At 38.1% G+C, this 13,737-nt stretch overlaps 1 protein-coding gene across 2 annotated transcripts in view; it reads left to right on the top strand.

Moving 5' to 3' along the window:
• Positions 1 to 13,246, top strand: part of pla2r1 (phospholipase A2 receptor 1) — a 33,344-nt gene extending 20,098 nt beyond the window's left edge. The window contains exons 19-30 of one of the 2 annotated variants that reach the window (XM_015371287.1): positions 632 to 735; positions 814 to 950; positions 2,269 to 2,386; positions 2,509 to 2,645; positions 2,776 to 2,917; positions 6,073 to 6,308; positions 8,778 to 8,961; positions 9,057 to 9,191; positions 11,556 to 11,678; positions 11,758 to 11,934; positions 12,474 to 12,509; positions 12,689 to 13,246. In XM_015371287.1, the coding sequence (XP_015226773.1) occupies positions 632 to 735; positions 814 to 950; positions 2,269 to 2,386; positions 2,509 to 2,645; positions 2,776 to 2,917; positions 6,073 to 6,308; positions 8,778 to 8,961; positions 9,057 to 9,191; positions 11,556 to 11,678; positions 11,758 to 11,934; positions 12,474 to 12,509; positions 12,689 to 12,906 (1,747 nt within the window). In that variant the 3' untranslated portion in view covers positions 12,907 to 13,246. The remainder of the gene's footprint in view (positions 1 to 631; positions 736 to 813; positions 951 to 2,268; positions 2,387 to 2,508; positions 2,646 to 2,775; positions 2,918 to 6,072; positions 6,309 to 8,777; positions 8,962 to 9,056; positions 9,192 to 11,555; positions 11,679 to 11,757; positions 11,935 to 12,473; positions 12,510 to 12,688) is intronic. The other variant, XM_015371288.1, reaches the window with a different exon arrangement.
• Positions 13,247 to 13,737: the final 491 nt, after the last annotated feature.

Raw genomic sequence — 13,737 nt, 5'->3', positions numbered from 1 at the left:
CTTCCTTCCTTCCTTCCTTCCTTCCTTCCTTCCTTCCTTCCAAACCCTCTCTCTCTCTCTCTCTCTCTCTTGCTCTCCCTTCCTTATGATACTTTTTTTCTAAACTTAATGTGCTTTCATTCCTTCCTTGATTTCTTTCCTTGCTTATTTCCTTGTGTCCTTCCTTTATCTCGGTGTTCTTGTTAGCTTCTTCTTTTTCCCCATTACTTCATTGTGTCTCCCTTCCTTTCCTTTTTTCCTCCATTATGGTCATCCTTTCTTTCCTTTATTTCTTCCTCCTTTTTGGTTTTTATATTAAAAGCCCGAATGCTTCACCTGGCATCAGTTCTTTGTAAATATTAGTGCTATGAACTAAACACAGGACAGGGGACTTTGGAATGCCAGACTTGAAAGGTATATTTAGGAACCCCGACTTTGAAACCATAGCTATAAGACCCTGTATATAAATGTTGTTGTTCTTATTTAAGAGCAAACGATTTATGCTTGATTTAGTGAAAATAATTTAGAATACAGTTAGATGATCTTTGGACAATAAGGTAACAACATAATTTTAGCATAATTAAAGGCGAGAAGCCAATCTGGTCACATTTTTCATAAGTTGAACCACTTTGTGCTTTTTTGTCTTTTTAAGGTGGAGCGACAAAACGGAGATACAGTTTCAGAACTGGGCAGAGGGGAGTTCAAACGCTGATCTTAGAAGAAACGGGATGTGTGCCTCCATGTCTTCTTCTACAGGTAGACACAGGCAGAGCAGCGTGCTGCTTCTTATTTGATGCCAGCAGGCAGCTCTGAGATGTAACCTGGATGTTGCAGGGAAGTGGTCATTAAACAAATGCAGGGAACTTCATGGCTTTGTGTGCAAGAGAAGAACAGTGTCTGTGGTGGAGACTCCCCAGGAGCCGCACTATATTGGAGCATGCCCAGAGAAGTGGCTCTACTTTGGACACAAGGTATACCATAGTGCTTGCAGACATACATGCATATATGTTCATTTAAATGCATTTTTAAGAGGACTGTGCTTTCAGCTGTACATTGTTAATAGCAGAAATTACATCTGTAGTTATTAATAGGGACATATATGTTTCACATTTTCAATTTTTTTAAGACAATTACAATTTTAAAATGGACACAGTGTTAAGATTTATCTCTAAAAATACCAACATATGACAAACTTTGAAACATCAGTTATCATTACACAGTTATTCTAGCCCTTTGTCATGGTAAGAAGAAAACATCCAGAATTTTGTTTTTTTGAGGTTCAACATCACCTGCAATCCAAGGAGTTTCAAGAATTTAGAAAAAAACAATGGATTCTCTTAATGTTTTCTTAATACAGCCTTAAACTCTTCTATAGTCAAAAAGGTCTGATGGCTGAAGATTGGTTTAAGGCTGTTCCTGACCCAGGACAAGATTCTAGAAAACACAGAAGCTAAATGGCAAAATAAAAACAAAAAAAGAACCCTTACTCTTTGAAGACCTGATTAAAGATGCAGACATAAATGCAAACCTCAAAGAACTGGACCGATGCTGTAAAAGGAATGAACCAGACTTCCTCCACAGTTAGGTCCAAGGAAATTCTTTTAGAAAGCCACATTTCTAAATTGTTCTTGTAATATGTTGTTGCACAACTGCTCAATCCCTGACTTTATTTAGTTATGCACTCACACAGTAAGGTTTGCCACGACTCTTGTAAAATGATCAATAACTTAGAGGAATGTCATTTGTGTTATGAACATATTAGAAAGGATTTTGATTATTGTACAACCTCATAAATATTTAAGATCTGTATAATTTCTTAAAAGGCTTAACTCTCAGGAATGAAAATAGAGGTTCAGATATTAACTTTCCTTCTTCAGTTTCTCAGAGAATGTTCTCATTCGGAGCTACCTCCTCCCACTTGTCTAAAATAATTGGCAGATCCTCAGCTGCTTTTGAGGTTGAAGCATTTCTCAGTATTACATGTAGGTTTGACTTTGCTCAGGTCGGATGTCCTCTTAATCCGAATGTGGAAAATATAGAGAGCAAAAAGCCAGTTTATTAGTTATTAAAAAGTAAGCGGAAGCATTGGTGTATTTTAATGCTCTTCATCCTTTTATTAAGATTTTTATGTTCTGATTCGTCAGGTATGACTGCTCCGTATCCAACCTTAGCAAGCCTTTTAGCTATGACAGCTTGTATCTTCTACCTTTGAAACTCCCATTCCAATGGTGTCAAGGGAATTCTGGTTAGTCTTATTGCTTTGTGTGGGATTGATGTTTGTGTTGGCAGTGCCTCCTGCTTCACCTCCCTGGCAGCCCAAACGAAGGAAAGAGTTGGAAAGATGCCCAGTCCATCTGCTCTTTGTTTCAAGGCTCCCTGGTTGCCATAGAGGATGAGATTGAACAAGGTAGAGCCAGAGTGAACTCTATGATGGTTCATTTCAACGGGAAATCGATTTAGCTTTGTTCCTTTTCTCATTATTTCCCTGTTTTATTTAGTGTTTTTGTTTTCATGCTGTGATTTCTGCAGCATACATAACCATGCTGCTCCAGGGCAGCTCTGCAGGTGTGTGGATCGGTCTGTGGGACGAGGACACAATGAAATGGACCAACGGGAAACCAGTCAGCTACACCAACTGGTCTCCAGAGCCAAATTATTCTTACTCTGTAAGGCCACAGAGAATGGTCACGGTCTTTACAAACCTGCCAAAAGTTTGCCAACAAAGCATAATTCAGCATGCTATACAGACCAGTGTGTTTACACATAGCTTGATAATATCTTGTGTTGGCCTCTCAGAGGGAGGACTGGCTCAGTAGAGATGTCGATGAACCGCTCTGCACGGTTTTGTCCAACAACCACAACTTCCACCTCACTGGGAAGTGGTATGACGAGAAGTGCAGCAAGACCGGATATGGCTTTGTTTGTCAAAAACCCCAAGGTGAGGCTGCATGTGGATTTCCTTCCTTTGTTATCTAGCTTCAAAGACACATAAATGTGATTGACTCTACACATTTCTGCATTGAAGCTTTGATACTGAGGCCCAGAATGCATTTCGTCCACTCTGTGGTCAACATGTGTGACTCAGTGGTTCTCAGTCTAATTGCAGAAGATGCATTTATATCACCATTCTCTACTTTATTGTATCTTTAACACAGTAACAGAAATACTTACTATTGACACCCTGTTATGTGAAAATCAATTTTTGGGCATAACTTTTTTGCTAAATCGTTCAAGAAGCATTTCTTCCTTCACCGTCCATTTTCTCTTAGGGCAACCTACATGTTTTCTATTGGACTTGGTTCTAGATACTGATATGACTATTGGATAAATCTGTTTTTGTGTCAAATCAACCTCTTCTGCTGTTTTATGTTTTCAGTTTACCGGCCTGTAGATTTTTTGTAGCGATTTTATGCACCCTAACATAATTTCTATGACCTATGGAAGAGAAACAGACCCATAGAAAAACCTCCAGCATATTTTATAGTGGACTTGTAACCCTTTGATTGATACCAGACTTACTTGGAGTGTTGATTCCTGAAAAGCCTGATCATAACATTAAAATAGCAATAAGTAATAATAATGACACCTAGTGTTTGAAATTGGAACAACACAAAAAAACAGCAGCCTTAAAGGCATAGGAGGGTTCTTACCATCATTACATGCAAAATTCCTGTTTTAAACACTGAATGTTGCTGCATATATAATTTTAATAATAATAATGAACTTTATTGATCTCACACTGGAGAAATTCACTCTCTGCATTAACCCATCCCCTTGGGGAGCAGGTGGTTGCCACTTTGCGCTGCCCGGGGAGCAGTGTGGGGTTAAGGGTCTTGCTTCAGGACCCAGAGTGGCAGTCTGTGGGAGTTGAACTCAGAACCCTAATGCAATGCTCTAACTACTAGGCCACCACTCCCCTAAATAGCTGGTATATGGGTCCTGAGCCCTACCTCAACACCATAGCATGGTTAGCAAAGTTTGGTTTCAAAAGCTTTACTTTGTAGCTGCTTTTTGACGTCCGTCACATTTAACAGTTTTCTGTCTTTATGTTTAACATCTTTGTAAGGATGCATTCAGACTTAACTCTTGTTCTCTTTCTGTCTGGTGGACTTTAACCTGAACCTTAGCATGGAAAACGATTCTATTACACATTACCTGATGTTGCTGACTTCCTTTACTGTAAGGTTTGGAAAAGTCCAACTGAATCTAAATAAATCAGAAAGCCATGAACAATTTACTGACACAAACTTAGGAGCAAACATAAAAAAATATAAAAATTTCTTGCGAACTAAATAACAAACATCTTTGAACTGCACAGTGGAGGAAATTCCTTTTTAAAACTGCACTAGTGGGGTTTGGTCAGTGAGTCATGTATTATATATATACTTAGTAAAACAGCTGGGGGGATTTATTCAGTGACCATAGTTGGGCATTTGCTATTCTGAAGTGAACTTAAGAGACCCATAACAAAAGGAAGTAAAAGCCAAAAATTGTGACCCTCCCCCCCAAAATAAAAAATGTTCATAATCATAATGGGGCAATCTGATTTCTAAAACAACACACACACTCGCCAGCAAATCTCCCTTTATAAATCACAGCAGTATTTACCGTGAAGGTTCCTCTTTACTGTCTACCCCTATACATCCACATTAAACCGTAAAAGGTCAATGCTAAGGAACCAATGAATGCTGATTTGTATTTAAATGGGCCAGCTGACCCGTGTTATTTCATGGTTAACAATGGCAACTATGGAGAAGAGATTTTAAAAAAAAAACATTCAGTTTAAATGAGGCAGAAATAAATGTGATAACTGAGGGTGAGAGTTGTTAGCTACAGTAGTGTGAAAACAAAGGAAGTGGTATCACAGAATGATCTGTTGTTTCGGGCAGAGAGTCAATTAGCTGTTGATTATTAACACCTGTGTGTTGATTCAGCTGGTATGAGCCAGTTGACAAGAACCCCATAATACCTCAAAGAATCGTGCACCCAGCTTTTTTTTATATATCAGAATTGTGTGCTCTGACTTCATTTTTTTTTGTTTAACACTGGGTTGGTCTCTCCAACACCTGAGCCAACTCAGTAAATGAATCAAAGAGTAAGGCTCTAGGTAGTCTAATCAGCTGCTAAACAAGTCATAGGCCAGGAGATCTTCTGTAATCCCTGAAAATGTGTTCCCGCCTCATTCTCCCATTCACACGGTTATCCAGCTGTGCTTAATGTGTCCTTTGCACAGCATTACACAAGAGTGTCCCAGCAGAATTTAAATTATTAAAGCAATCAGCGTGATTTTTGCACAACTTGTCCCAATTTATAGGTTAATCTGTTGTTCACATCACTTTGATGACCTTAAAGGAAGGAAAATGATGGAGAGGAAGCTTTTAGATATTGCGTGGACTTAAAGATTAAGCTGGTTTATACATCTTTTTTTATCCATGTTCGGATCTTTATTTGTAGTTATTAAAATGGTTTTGAATGCTTCTGATGAATTGAAATTGAATTCCCCACCTCACTCACCTCATCGGCGTCACCAGTTTTCATTTCCTTACAATAAGCATGCACGAGTCAGAGTTGCAGTGAGGACCACACATTTTCCTGTCAATGTTGGGCTTTTTTTTTTTTTTTATCTATACATATATAGATCCCAACCTTTTCATTTCATAAGCACATTTTAAGGCCCGTTGAGTGTGCATGCAACCGTTAAAAAGGATTTCCCTCATCAGTGGATCTGTGATTTTAGTAGGATGAAATTGCTGTTTTTTATGAATATGAAATGTTTTGACGTTTTAGCTTTTATGGAATCTCAACCTTTTTTTAACTGAGTTTTAAGGCAGTATATATTGCATAACCTTAAACGAATATTGGTCTATCTGTATCTGCATAGCTCTATCAGTATAGAGTTGGACTGACCTTAAAAGATTGAGGTTACATCTGATACTTTCAATAATGACTCAAGGAAAGTTGTATTTTTTTTCTAAATATAAGCATGAAGTTCTAAACACCTCCTTTGTGTCAAAAATTAACATCTTGAAATAATCCTTTTGATACACATTGCTAGGACGTTGCAGTGGTTTTACTCTTTTTCTGTCTCTGCAGACACATCCAAACCCCCCACCCACTCCTATCACCACCCTCTTCCTGACAACATTGAGTACAGGAGCAGCACCTACAAGGTTGTGTCTGGTAACATGAGCTGGTACGACGCAATGCACATGTGCCTAGAAAATGATTCTGAGCTAGTGAGCATTACAGATGCCTACCACCAGGCTTTCCTTACTGTCCTTGTCAATAGATTGGACGCCCCCCACTGGATCGGACTGTACAGTCAAGATGTATGTACCAACTCATGTGCTTTCTACTCTATATTTCTACTGTGTGACACTTTTGATATACAGTGAGGAAAATAAGCATTTGCTATTTTGCAAGTTCTCTCACTTAGAAATCATGGAAAGCACTTAAAATGTAATTGTAGGTGCATGTCCACAGTGAGAGACATAATCTAAAAATAAAAATTAATATATCACAATGTATCACCATTTTTGAACTATTTATTAACATGATACAGCTGCAAATAAGTATTTGAACACCTGTCTATCAGCTAGACTTCTGACCCTCATAGACCTTTTAGTCTGCCTTCAAAATGTCCACCTCCACTTCATTTATTATCCTAAATTAGATGCACCTGTTTTAGGTCATTAGCTGCATAGACACACCTGTCCACCCCATACGATCAGTAAGAATCCAACTACCAACATGGCCAATACCAAAGAGCTCTCCAAAGACACTAGAGACAACATTATACACCTTAGCAAGGCTGGAAAGGGCTAAAGGGAAATTGCAAAGCAGCTTGATGAAAAAAGGTTCACTGTTGGAGTCATTGACATTACTGCCAATCTCCCTCGGACTCCATGCAAGATCTCAACTTATGGGGTCTCAATGACCCTAAGAAAGGTGAGAAATCAGCCTATAATTACACAGGAAGAGATGGTCAATGACCTGAAAAGAGCTAGGACCACCATTTCCAAGGTTACTGTTGGTAATACACTAAGATGCCATAGTTTGGAATCGCTGCCCTGCGATGGACTGGCGAACTGTCCAGAGTGTACCCTCAAACCTCGCTTGTAGACAGCTGGAGATAGGGACCAGCACACCACGGATTCCGCTTGGGATAAGCGTGGTTAAAAAATGGATGGATGGTTTGAAAACATGGCATGGAAGGTTCCCCTGCTTAAACCAGCACATGTAAAGGCCCATCTGAAGTTTGCCAATGACCAGTTGGACAATCCATAGGAATCATGGGAGAAAGTCATGTGGTCAGATGAGACCAAAATAGAAACTTTTGGTCATAATTCCACTAACCGTGTTTGGAGGAAGACGAATATAGAGGACCATACCTATTGTAAAGCATAAAGATTGTCATACTTTGGGGGTGTTTTTCTGGACAATGGACAGAGCAACTGCACTAATTTAAAAAGAGATTTTATTGTGAGATTTTGGGGAAGAACCTCCTTCCCTCAGTTAGAGCATTGAAGATGGGTGGAGCCTGGGTCTTCCAACATGACATATCCCAAAGCACACATCCAGGATAACCAAGTGGTGGCTCTGGAAGAACCATATCAAGGGTCTGAAATGGCCTAGCCAGTCTCCAAGCCTAAGCCCAATAGAGAGTCTTTGGAGGGAGCTCAAATTCTGCGTTTCTCAGCAACAGCCCAGAAACCTGATGAATCTAGAGAATATCTGTGTACTGTAGAGGAGTTGGCCAAAATCCCCCCTGCAGGGTTTGCAAGCCTGGTGAAAAACTACAGGAAGCATCTGACCACTGTAACTGCAAACAAGTCTTCTGTACCGAATATTAACATTTGTTTTCTCAGATGTTCAAATACTTTTTTTTGCAGCTGTATCATACAACTAAATAGTTAAAAATCATACATTGCAATTTGTGGATTTTTCTTTTTAGATTATGTCTCTCACAGGGGGCATGGACATACAATGACAATGTCAGACCCCTCCATGATTTCTTAGTAGGAGAAAAAAAAAGCAGGGTGTTTAAATACTTATTTTTCCTCACTGTATGAGTGGGTGTCTAGCTTGCCTTATTGCTCTTTGCTTTTAAAACCTTCTGTTGAATTACACAGACAGTTTAAATTCAAAGGTTTTGAAGTTCTTAAGTAATCTAGAAGTCAAGACAACTTAATCCAGGGGGAAAATAGCTTGAAACCAAATTATCTTGTGGGAAAATGTTGCTTATCTGAATTACAAAGTATCATGGAAAATCCCGGCATGCAATAGATAACCACAGACTGTGTTGAGTTTGTTTTTCATAGTTTCTCAGCCTTTGTGAAACTCGGGGGCTGTATGTTGGCCTTTTTAAGCCATTCAGATATGTACTTTCCCTCTTAACAGTGAAAGAATTAGAGTTTGGATCCAGTCATTGCAGATCCCTCATGGGGCTGTCCTTAAAAAAAAAAAAGGGAAATAAATAAAGGAAGTGATGGTTTCTGTTTTTCTCCCATCTTTCTCCTTGTTAAACTCTATACAAAGACCCAGAAATATAGCCGTAGCACTTTGCTCATACAACGTCAGCCTCTTGCTATGTCACTTATTACACCATAACATCAATAATTAAAGAATTTAAAAAAATTACAATTAAATTTACAATTTAGATAGATTATTAGTTACCTTATTATCTTAAAACAAATATTCTTGTGAAAAAGATTTAAAATACTTACAAAAAAAGTGTTAACTGCTGTGATATGTGTGGAGCTCCCTGACCATAAGCTGGCTACTGTTAATCTTTACAGAGTGGCATCAATTATAAGTGGTCAGATGGCAGTGACACAGTATACACACACTGGGACCCATCCAATGATGAAGATGATGACTTTGTTTCTGGAGACTGTGTGTACATGGACGTGAACGGGGGCTGGAGGAGAGCAGACTGTGAGACTCGGTTACCAGGAGCTCTTTGTCGCATTCCTCTGCCAAGTCAGTATCATTTCTGTGATGAAGCATTAAAACTGCGATTCTTAATACCGGATCTAGCCAGATTTGTAAAATTAAACTCTTGCGTTTCCTTGCAGGCAGTAAACCATTTATTTCTTATGAGACGTCCTGTCCATCCACCTGGGTGAAGTTTGGACGAGGTTGCTACAACTTTGAGCCAGTGGTTGAGAAACTCACCTTTGAAGAGTCAAGAATCCACTGTAAACAGAAAGGTATGTTTGTCTTCCTTTTTTTCTTCCTTTATTTCAATGTTAATCAGTGCAGAATAACAATTTTAAAAGTAAAAAAACAAAATAGTGGCTTTAGTAATTGTTATTTTTTGTTTTTTTTTAGATATCCACTTTTAAGAGACGATAGACTTTATTGATAAATGGGGTCTATGTGGTATATACAGTGCAGCCATATATGTGTGTGTATATATATATATATATATATATATATATATATATATATATATATAGGTGGAGTCTCCTATTTAGCAGATTGTTGCACAGGGTATTAAATAGTAATTGCACATTAGTTGTTGCACAAGTTATTGCAGTTATAGTACTGCATTATAAAGTTTTACTACTATAACTTATACCACTTAGAACTGTGGACTGCAATGATGGAACAGTAGAAACACCAAATTTTAAACGTACTAATAAAAAATATATTTTTCTTTAGTATTTTTGTGTTGAATATGAGCCTACTGTAAAACTCCTCCACCTAGTTATGATACTTTTTCTTTACGATATAATGAACTGTGCCAGGCTAAAATTTCTAGCAATATTTTGGGCATTTGCCTGTAAACTATTAACTCTCAACTCGTTTGAATGGTATTCTGGTCCTATTATCTGTAGTTTTCCATAAATTATGAAATAACACATTGCTTAAATTACCCTCTGATTTCTTGTGTGGCTTATGGTCATTTAACTGCGTTTTAGCCACCTGGGAAAACTTAGGCCTTAGATCACCTAAAATTTAAAACTTGTAAATCTTGAACTTGTCTAATGAGTAATCAAGTATTCCATAGTAAAGTAAGATTCTTTCAAGCAAGGTTTATGATTTACCGCACCTTTTTTTGGTTTTCGTTTTCGTTTTAGTTTAATGTTTTTTTTTCTTTTACATTTTAGACCTTGACAAATAGCCTCAGTTCCAATTTGTTCTTAATCTGAAGCTGTATAGAAAATAAAACTGATAGTAGTATAATGATTTTAATGTCTAAGATGCATTTAGTCTCTCTTTAAAAAACAAAAGTCAATCAATCAAAATACTGCAAATTGTAACTCCTAAGTCCTGTTCCTAGCTCCAATCCCTTCATATTTTGTTGGGTTAACAGAAAGAACACTATAGTGGGAAGTAAAAGAACTCTGTACTTCTGGACTAAATCTTGGCAGATATTATGTGGAAATGTACATGAATAACGCTTGTCAAAAGTGGGGCTACAGCTTTCTAAAAAAGAACTACAACCCTAAAGTTACACAAACTTAGCAATGGCTGAGCTCTTCATTATAAAACCCAAAACATATGAAGGTGTATACTTTTACATGTGTACACTCTCAATGTATTTCTGTTCAATTCTCTGAGGTGGGCTGTCTCTATATGTCCTGTCACTTGAAGAATTGTGGAGGTTTGTAAAGCTCCTAATCACCAGTATTAATTATGGACAATCCAGGACCTTCACAGAAAGCCAATGATGAAAGACTACTGAGATTTACTGACAAGGGCCCATTACTCCCAGGTACCACTGATGTTTCCAACATTGGCATTAAAGTACCCCAGTAGGGCAATGGCATCCCCAAGTGGTTTGCTGTCCAGCACTACAGCCAGGGACACTCAAAAGTCTAGACATCCTGTACCGACACAAGACGACTGGGCTTGGGAGAGACAAGTGAACCCATCCCAGGCCTCTGCCTCTCTTAAGGAGCTAGGTTTGAGAGCTCAGGCTGGACTATTTCTAGCTGGTATTGGTCAACCTCTTGCTTGAGGTCAAGCTTCTTCCCTCCCAGCGAGGTGACATTCCAAGCCCCAAGAGGCATCTATTGATCAGGTTGCAAAGGGTTCCGCATCTGACTTCTGCCCGATCCATCCTCTTCACGACAAAAAAATTCTGCTCTGAATAAAACATTACAGAGTTTTCTAATGATACTGCCACCTGTGGCCAAAACACAGAACTGTAGCTCTCTACTGCTCGTTCCGTTCTTGTAGCTCATGCAAGTCTACAATTTTTTATTACTTTTTTTTTTACCAGTTTTTTTTAACATTATCTTAATTTGCCATTGGTATCTGAGTTGAGTTGGATTCCAGTCACTTCTGAGTATCCACAAAATCCTTTTGGAATATATTGTTTCCATTTTTCGCAATCAAACCCTTCTAATCAAAAGTACATTTAGTTAAATAGGCTATAGGCTTATAGATGCATTGGTGCTGAACTACAGAGGTGTTGGTCTGCTTAAACTATGTCTTAGCCATAAAGGGTCAAAGATATTTTTCAGTACATATTGTCTTTTTAAGCCTAAATAAGAGTAAAAACACACTAAATGTATTGCATCTAAGAAATTAAAGTTGATTATTATGCTTTGCTCACCATCTAGTCAACACCTCAGATGTCCTGACCATTGAAAGTGAGACAGAGAACCGCTTTGTGCTGGAGCAGCTGTGGTCTTCTGGTTTCCTTCACCGCACTATTTGGTTGGGAATGTACTTCAACATTGACAGTAAAGACTTTTTAACCCTTTTTTGTAACATATTACACAGTGATGATGAGTTTCAGTTAACTTGAGTTTCTGCTTCCAGCTGATTCAATGTCCTGGGTTGATGGTTCACCAATGGACTACACCAACTGGGCTAATAAAGGCCCAGACACAAAGCAGCTCACTGCAGATACCTGTGTTACAACCAGGGTGGTCGATGGTGTGTGGCATTTATCAACATGTGGGGAGCAGCTGGGTTTCATCTGCAAAACCTTCTCAGGTAAACATGGGTGCCCTCTAAAGCTTATCAAAGGGGCTGCCACATGATAACCTTGATGGCCTTGATGGTGCCACAAGCAATACCAGAATTTAAAGTGCAGCCCACTCAATTGTGCCGTGCTATGCGGGACAAAATATCATAAAGGAGAATAAAGTAATGAATAATTGCAAAACTAACTATGATCCTCCCCTTTTTAAATTCAAATTCCCTTGTGGGAACCACAGAGACACTAAACTAAGAGCATTTTCAGTACATGACGTTCTAAATGTAAGGGTGAGCGTTCATCTTTGATGTTGTCAATTAGACAGAAACAAACATTTGATGAACACAAGCAGGTATAATTAGTTCAGGGCTGTATGCATAAAGTAGCATTTGTTAGTTTCATAGTTTTTGAGGAATAAATTCAACAAACAAAAATTGTTAAAGTGTATTTTTTTTCTTTGTATTCGTATTTATCTGTACACAGTCAGCTTTCCTGAATGCCAGAGCTGACTTATCATAAGATGTTACTAAACTTCAGTCTTCCTTATCTTTTCCAGATGTAACTACTGAGGTGGAAGTGGAACCATTAAATGGTAAATCACTATAAAAACTGGAAAGATTTGTTTAGAGTTCTTCAAGCGCAAGCTAACAGTAATTGGTTTCAGTTGATCCCAATTACAGTAACTTTGGCAGAAAATGTCAATGTCATTCATTGTAAATTTCGCCCGTAAACGGAGTTATCTCTCATTGGTCTAAAATATGTTTTTTGCAGGTTTGCATCATGGCGTCATTTCTGCTGCAGTGCTGGTGGCAGTGTTGATCTTTGTCCTCCTGGCAGGAACCATGTGGTTTTTTTACAGGAGGAATCCAGCATGCTTTCGTGGTTCGCCCTCACTAGGTAGCGCTTATTACAGACAAACTGACTCTCAAGCAGCAGAATCAGATGGAAACGTTCTGATTACAGACCTGGATGCCTACTATGGAGAATAACACCTAAGGATTTTGATAATTTAATAGCCTTTGTGTGTGTCTCAGAGTTTCCTTATCAGGGTGTAAGGGCCAATGAAGTCATAAAGCTGTGACACCCAACTTCTCTGCAGACCTGGACAGTGGATGTTTTTGAAGTATCCTCATGGCTCTCTGGTTTGGTTTATTCCATTCAACATTAGCATCAGCATTGAACTGAGACTAAAGTAGGACTCAGTCCAGTCTGCCAGTATGGAGAACCAGTGTTCTATATGTTATACTTGAACTAAGATCAGTTTATTTAAAATATTGCGTAAATGATAGAGAGAGCTGTAAGCTTTGAATTTTCACACATTTTTAATAAGAAATAAATGAAAACCATTATTTCTGTTTGATAAAAGTTTGCTAAAGAAAATGAATGATTTCTAAGACTCAGAAAAATTGAAAAAGAGAAGACTCAGAAAAATTGAAAAAGAGAAGGAAAAACTGGCTTTTCATATTTCTGTTAAGAAACAACACTGATAATTTGATATTGCTGATGTGATTCATTGTATGGTGCATACAGGAGCATATGAATTTGCTGGATCTGCACATGTGGTGCAGCAAATTTGTCAGTTTTACTTATGTATTTACATGTTATTTTGCAAGTGCTCATGCTGCATATTAGCATTGGAAGGTTTTCGTTTGTTTGTATTGTTTGTTTGCTTGCAAAGTCCAAAAAATGTATAGGCTTCTTTTCAGATTTGGTAATTAAGAAAATAAAGAAGTTGATGTTTTTTTTTTTTTTTTTTTTTTTTTTTTTTTATTTGTTTACAGGAAATTAAATTAAGGTGACATAAAAGTGGTTATGAATGG

This window comes from Cyprinodon variegatus, unplaced genomic scaffold, assembly GCF_000732505.1.
Source record: "Cyprinodon variegatus isolate N-32 unplaced genomic scaffold, C_variegatus-1.0 Scaffold55, whole genome shotgun sequence".
Taxonomy (NCBI): domain Eukaryota; kingdom Metazoa; phylum Chordata; class Actinopteri; order Cyprinodontiformes; family Cyprinodontidae; genus Cyprinodon; species Cyprinodon variegatus.
Note: the sequence above shows the minus strand (reverse complement) of the source record. Positions and strands in the feature narration are given on the sequence as shown.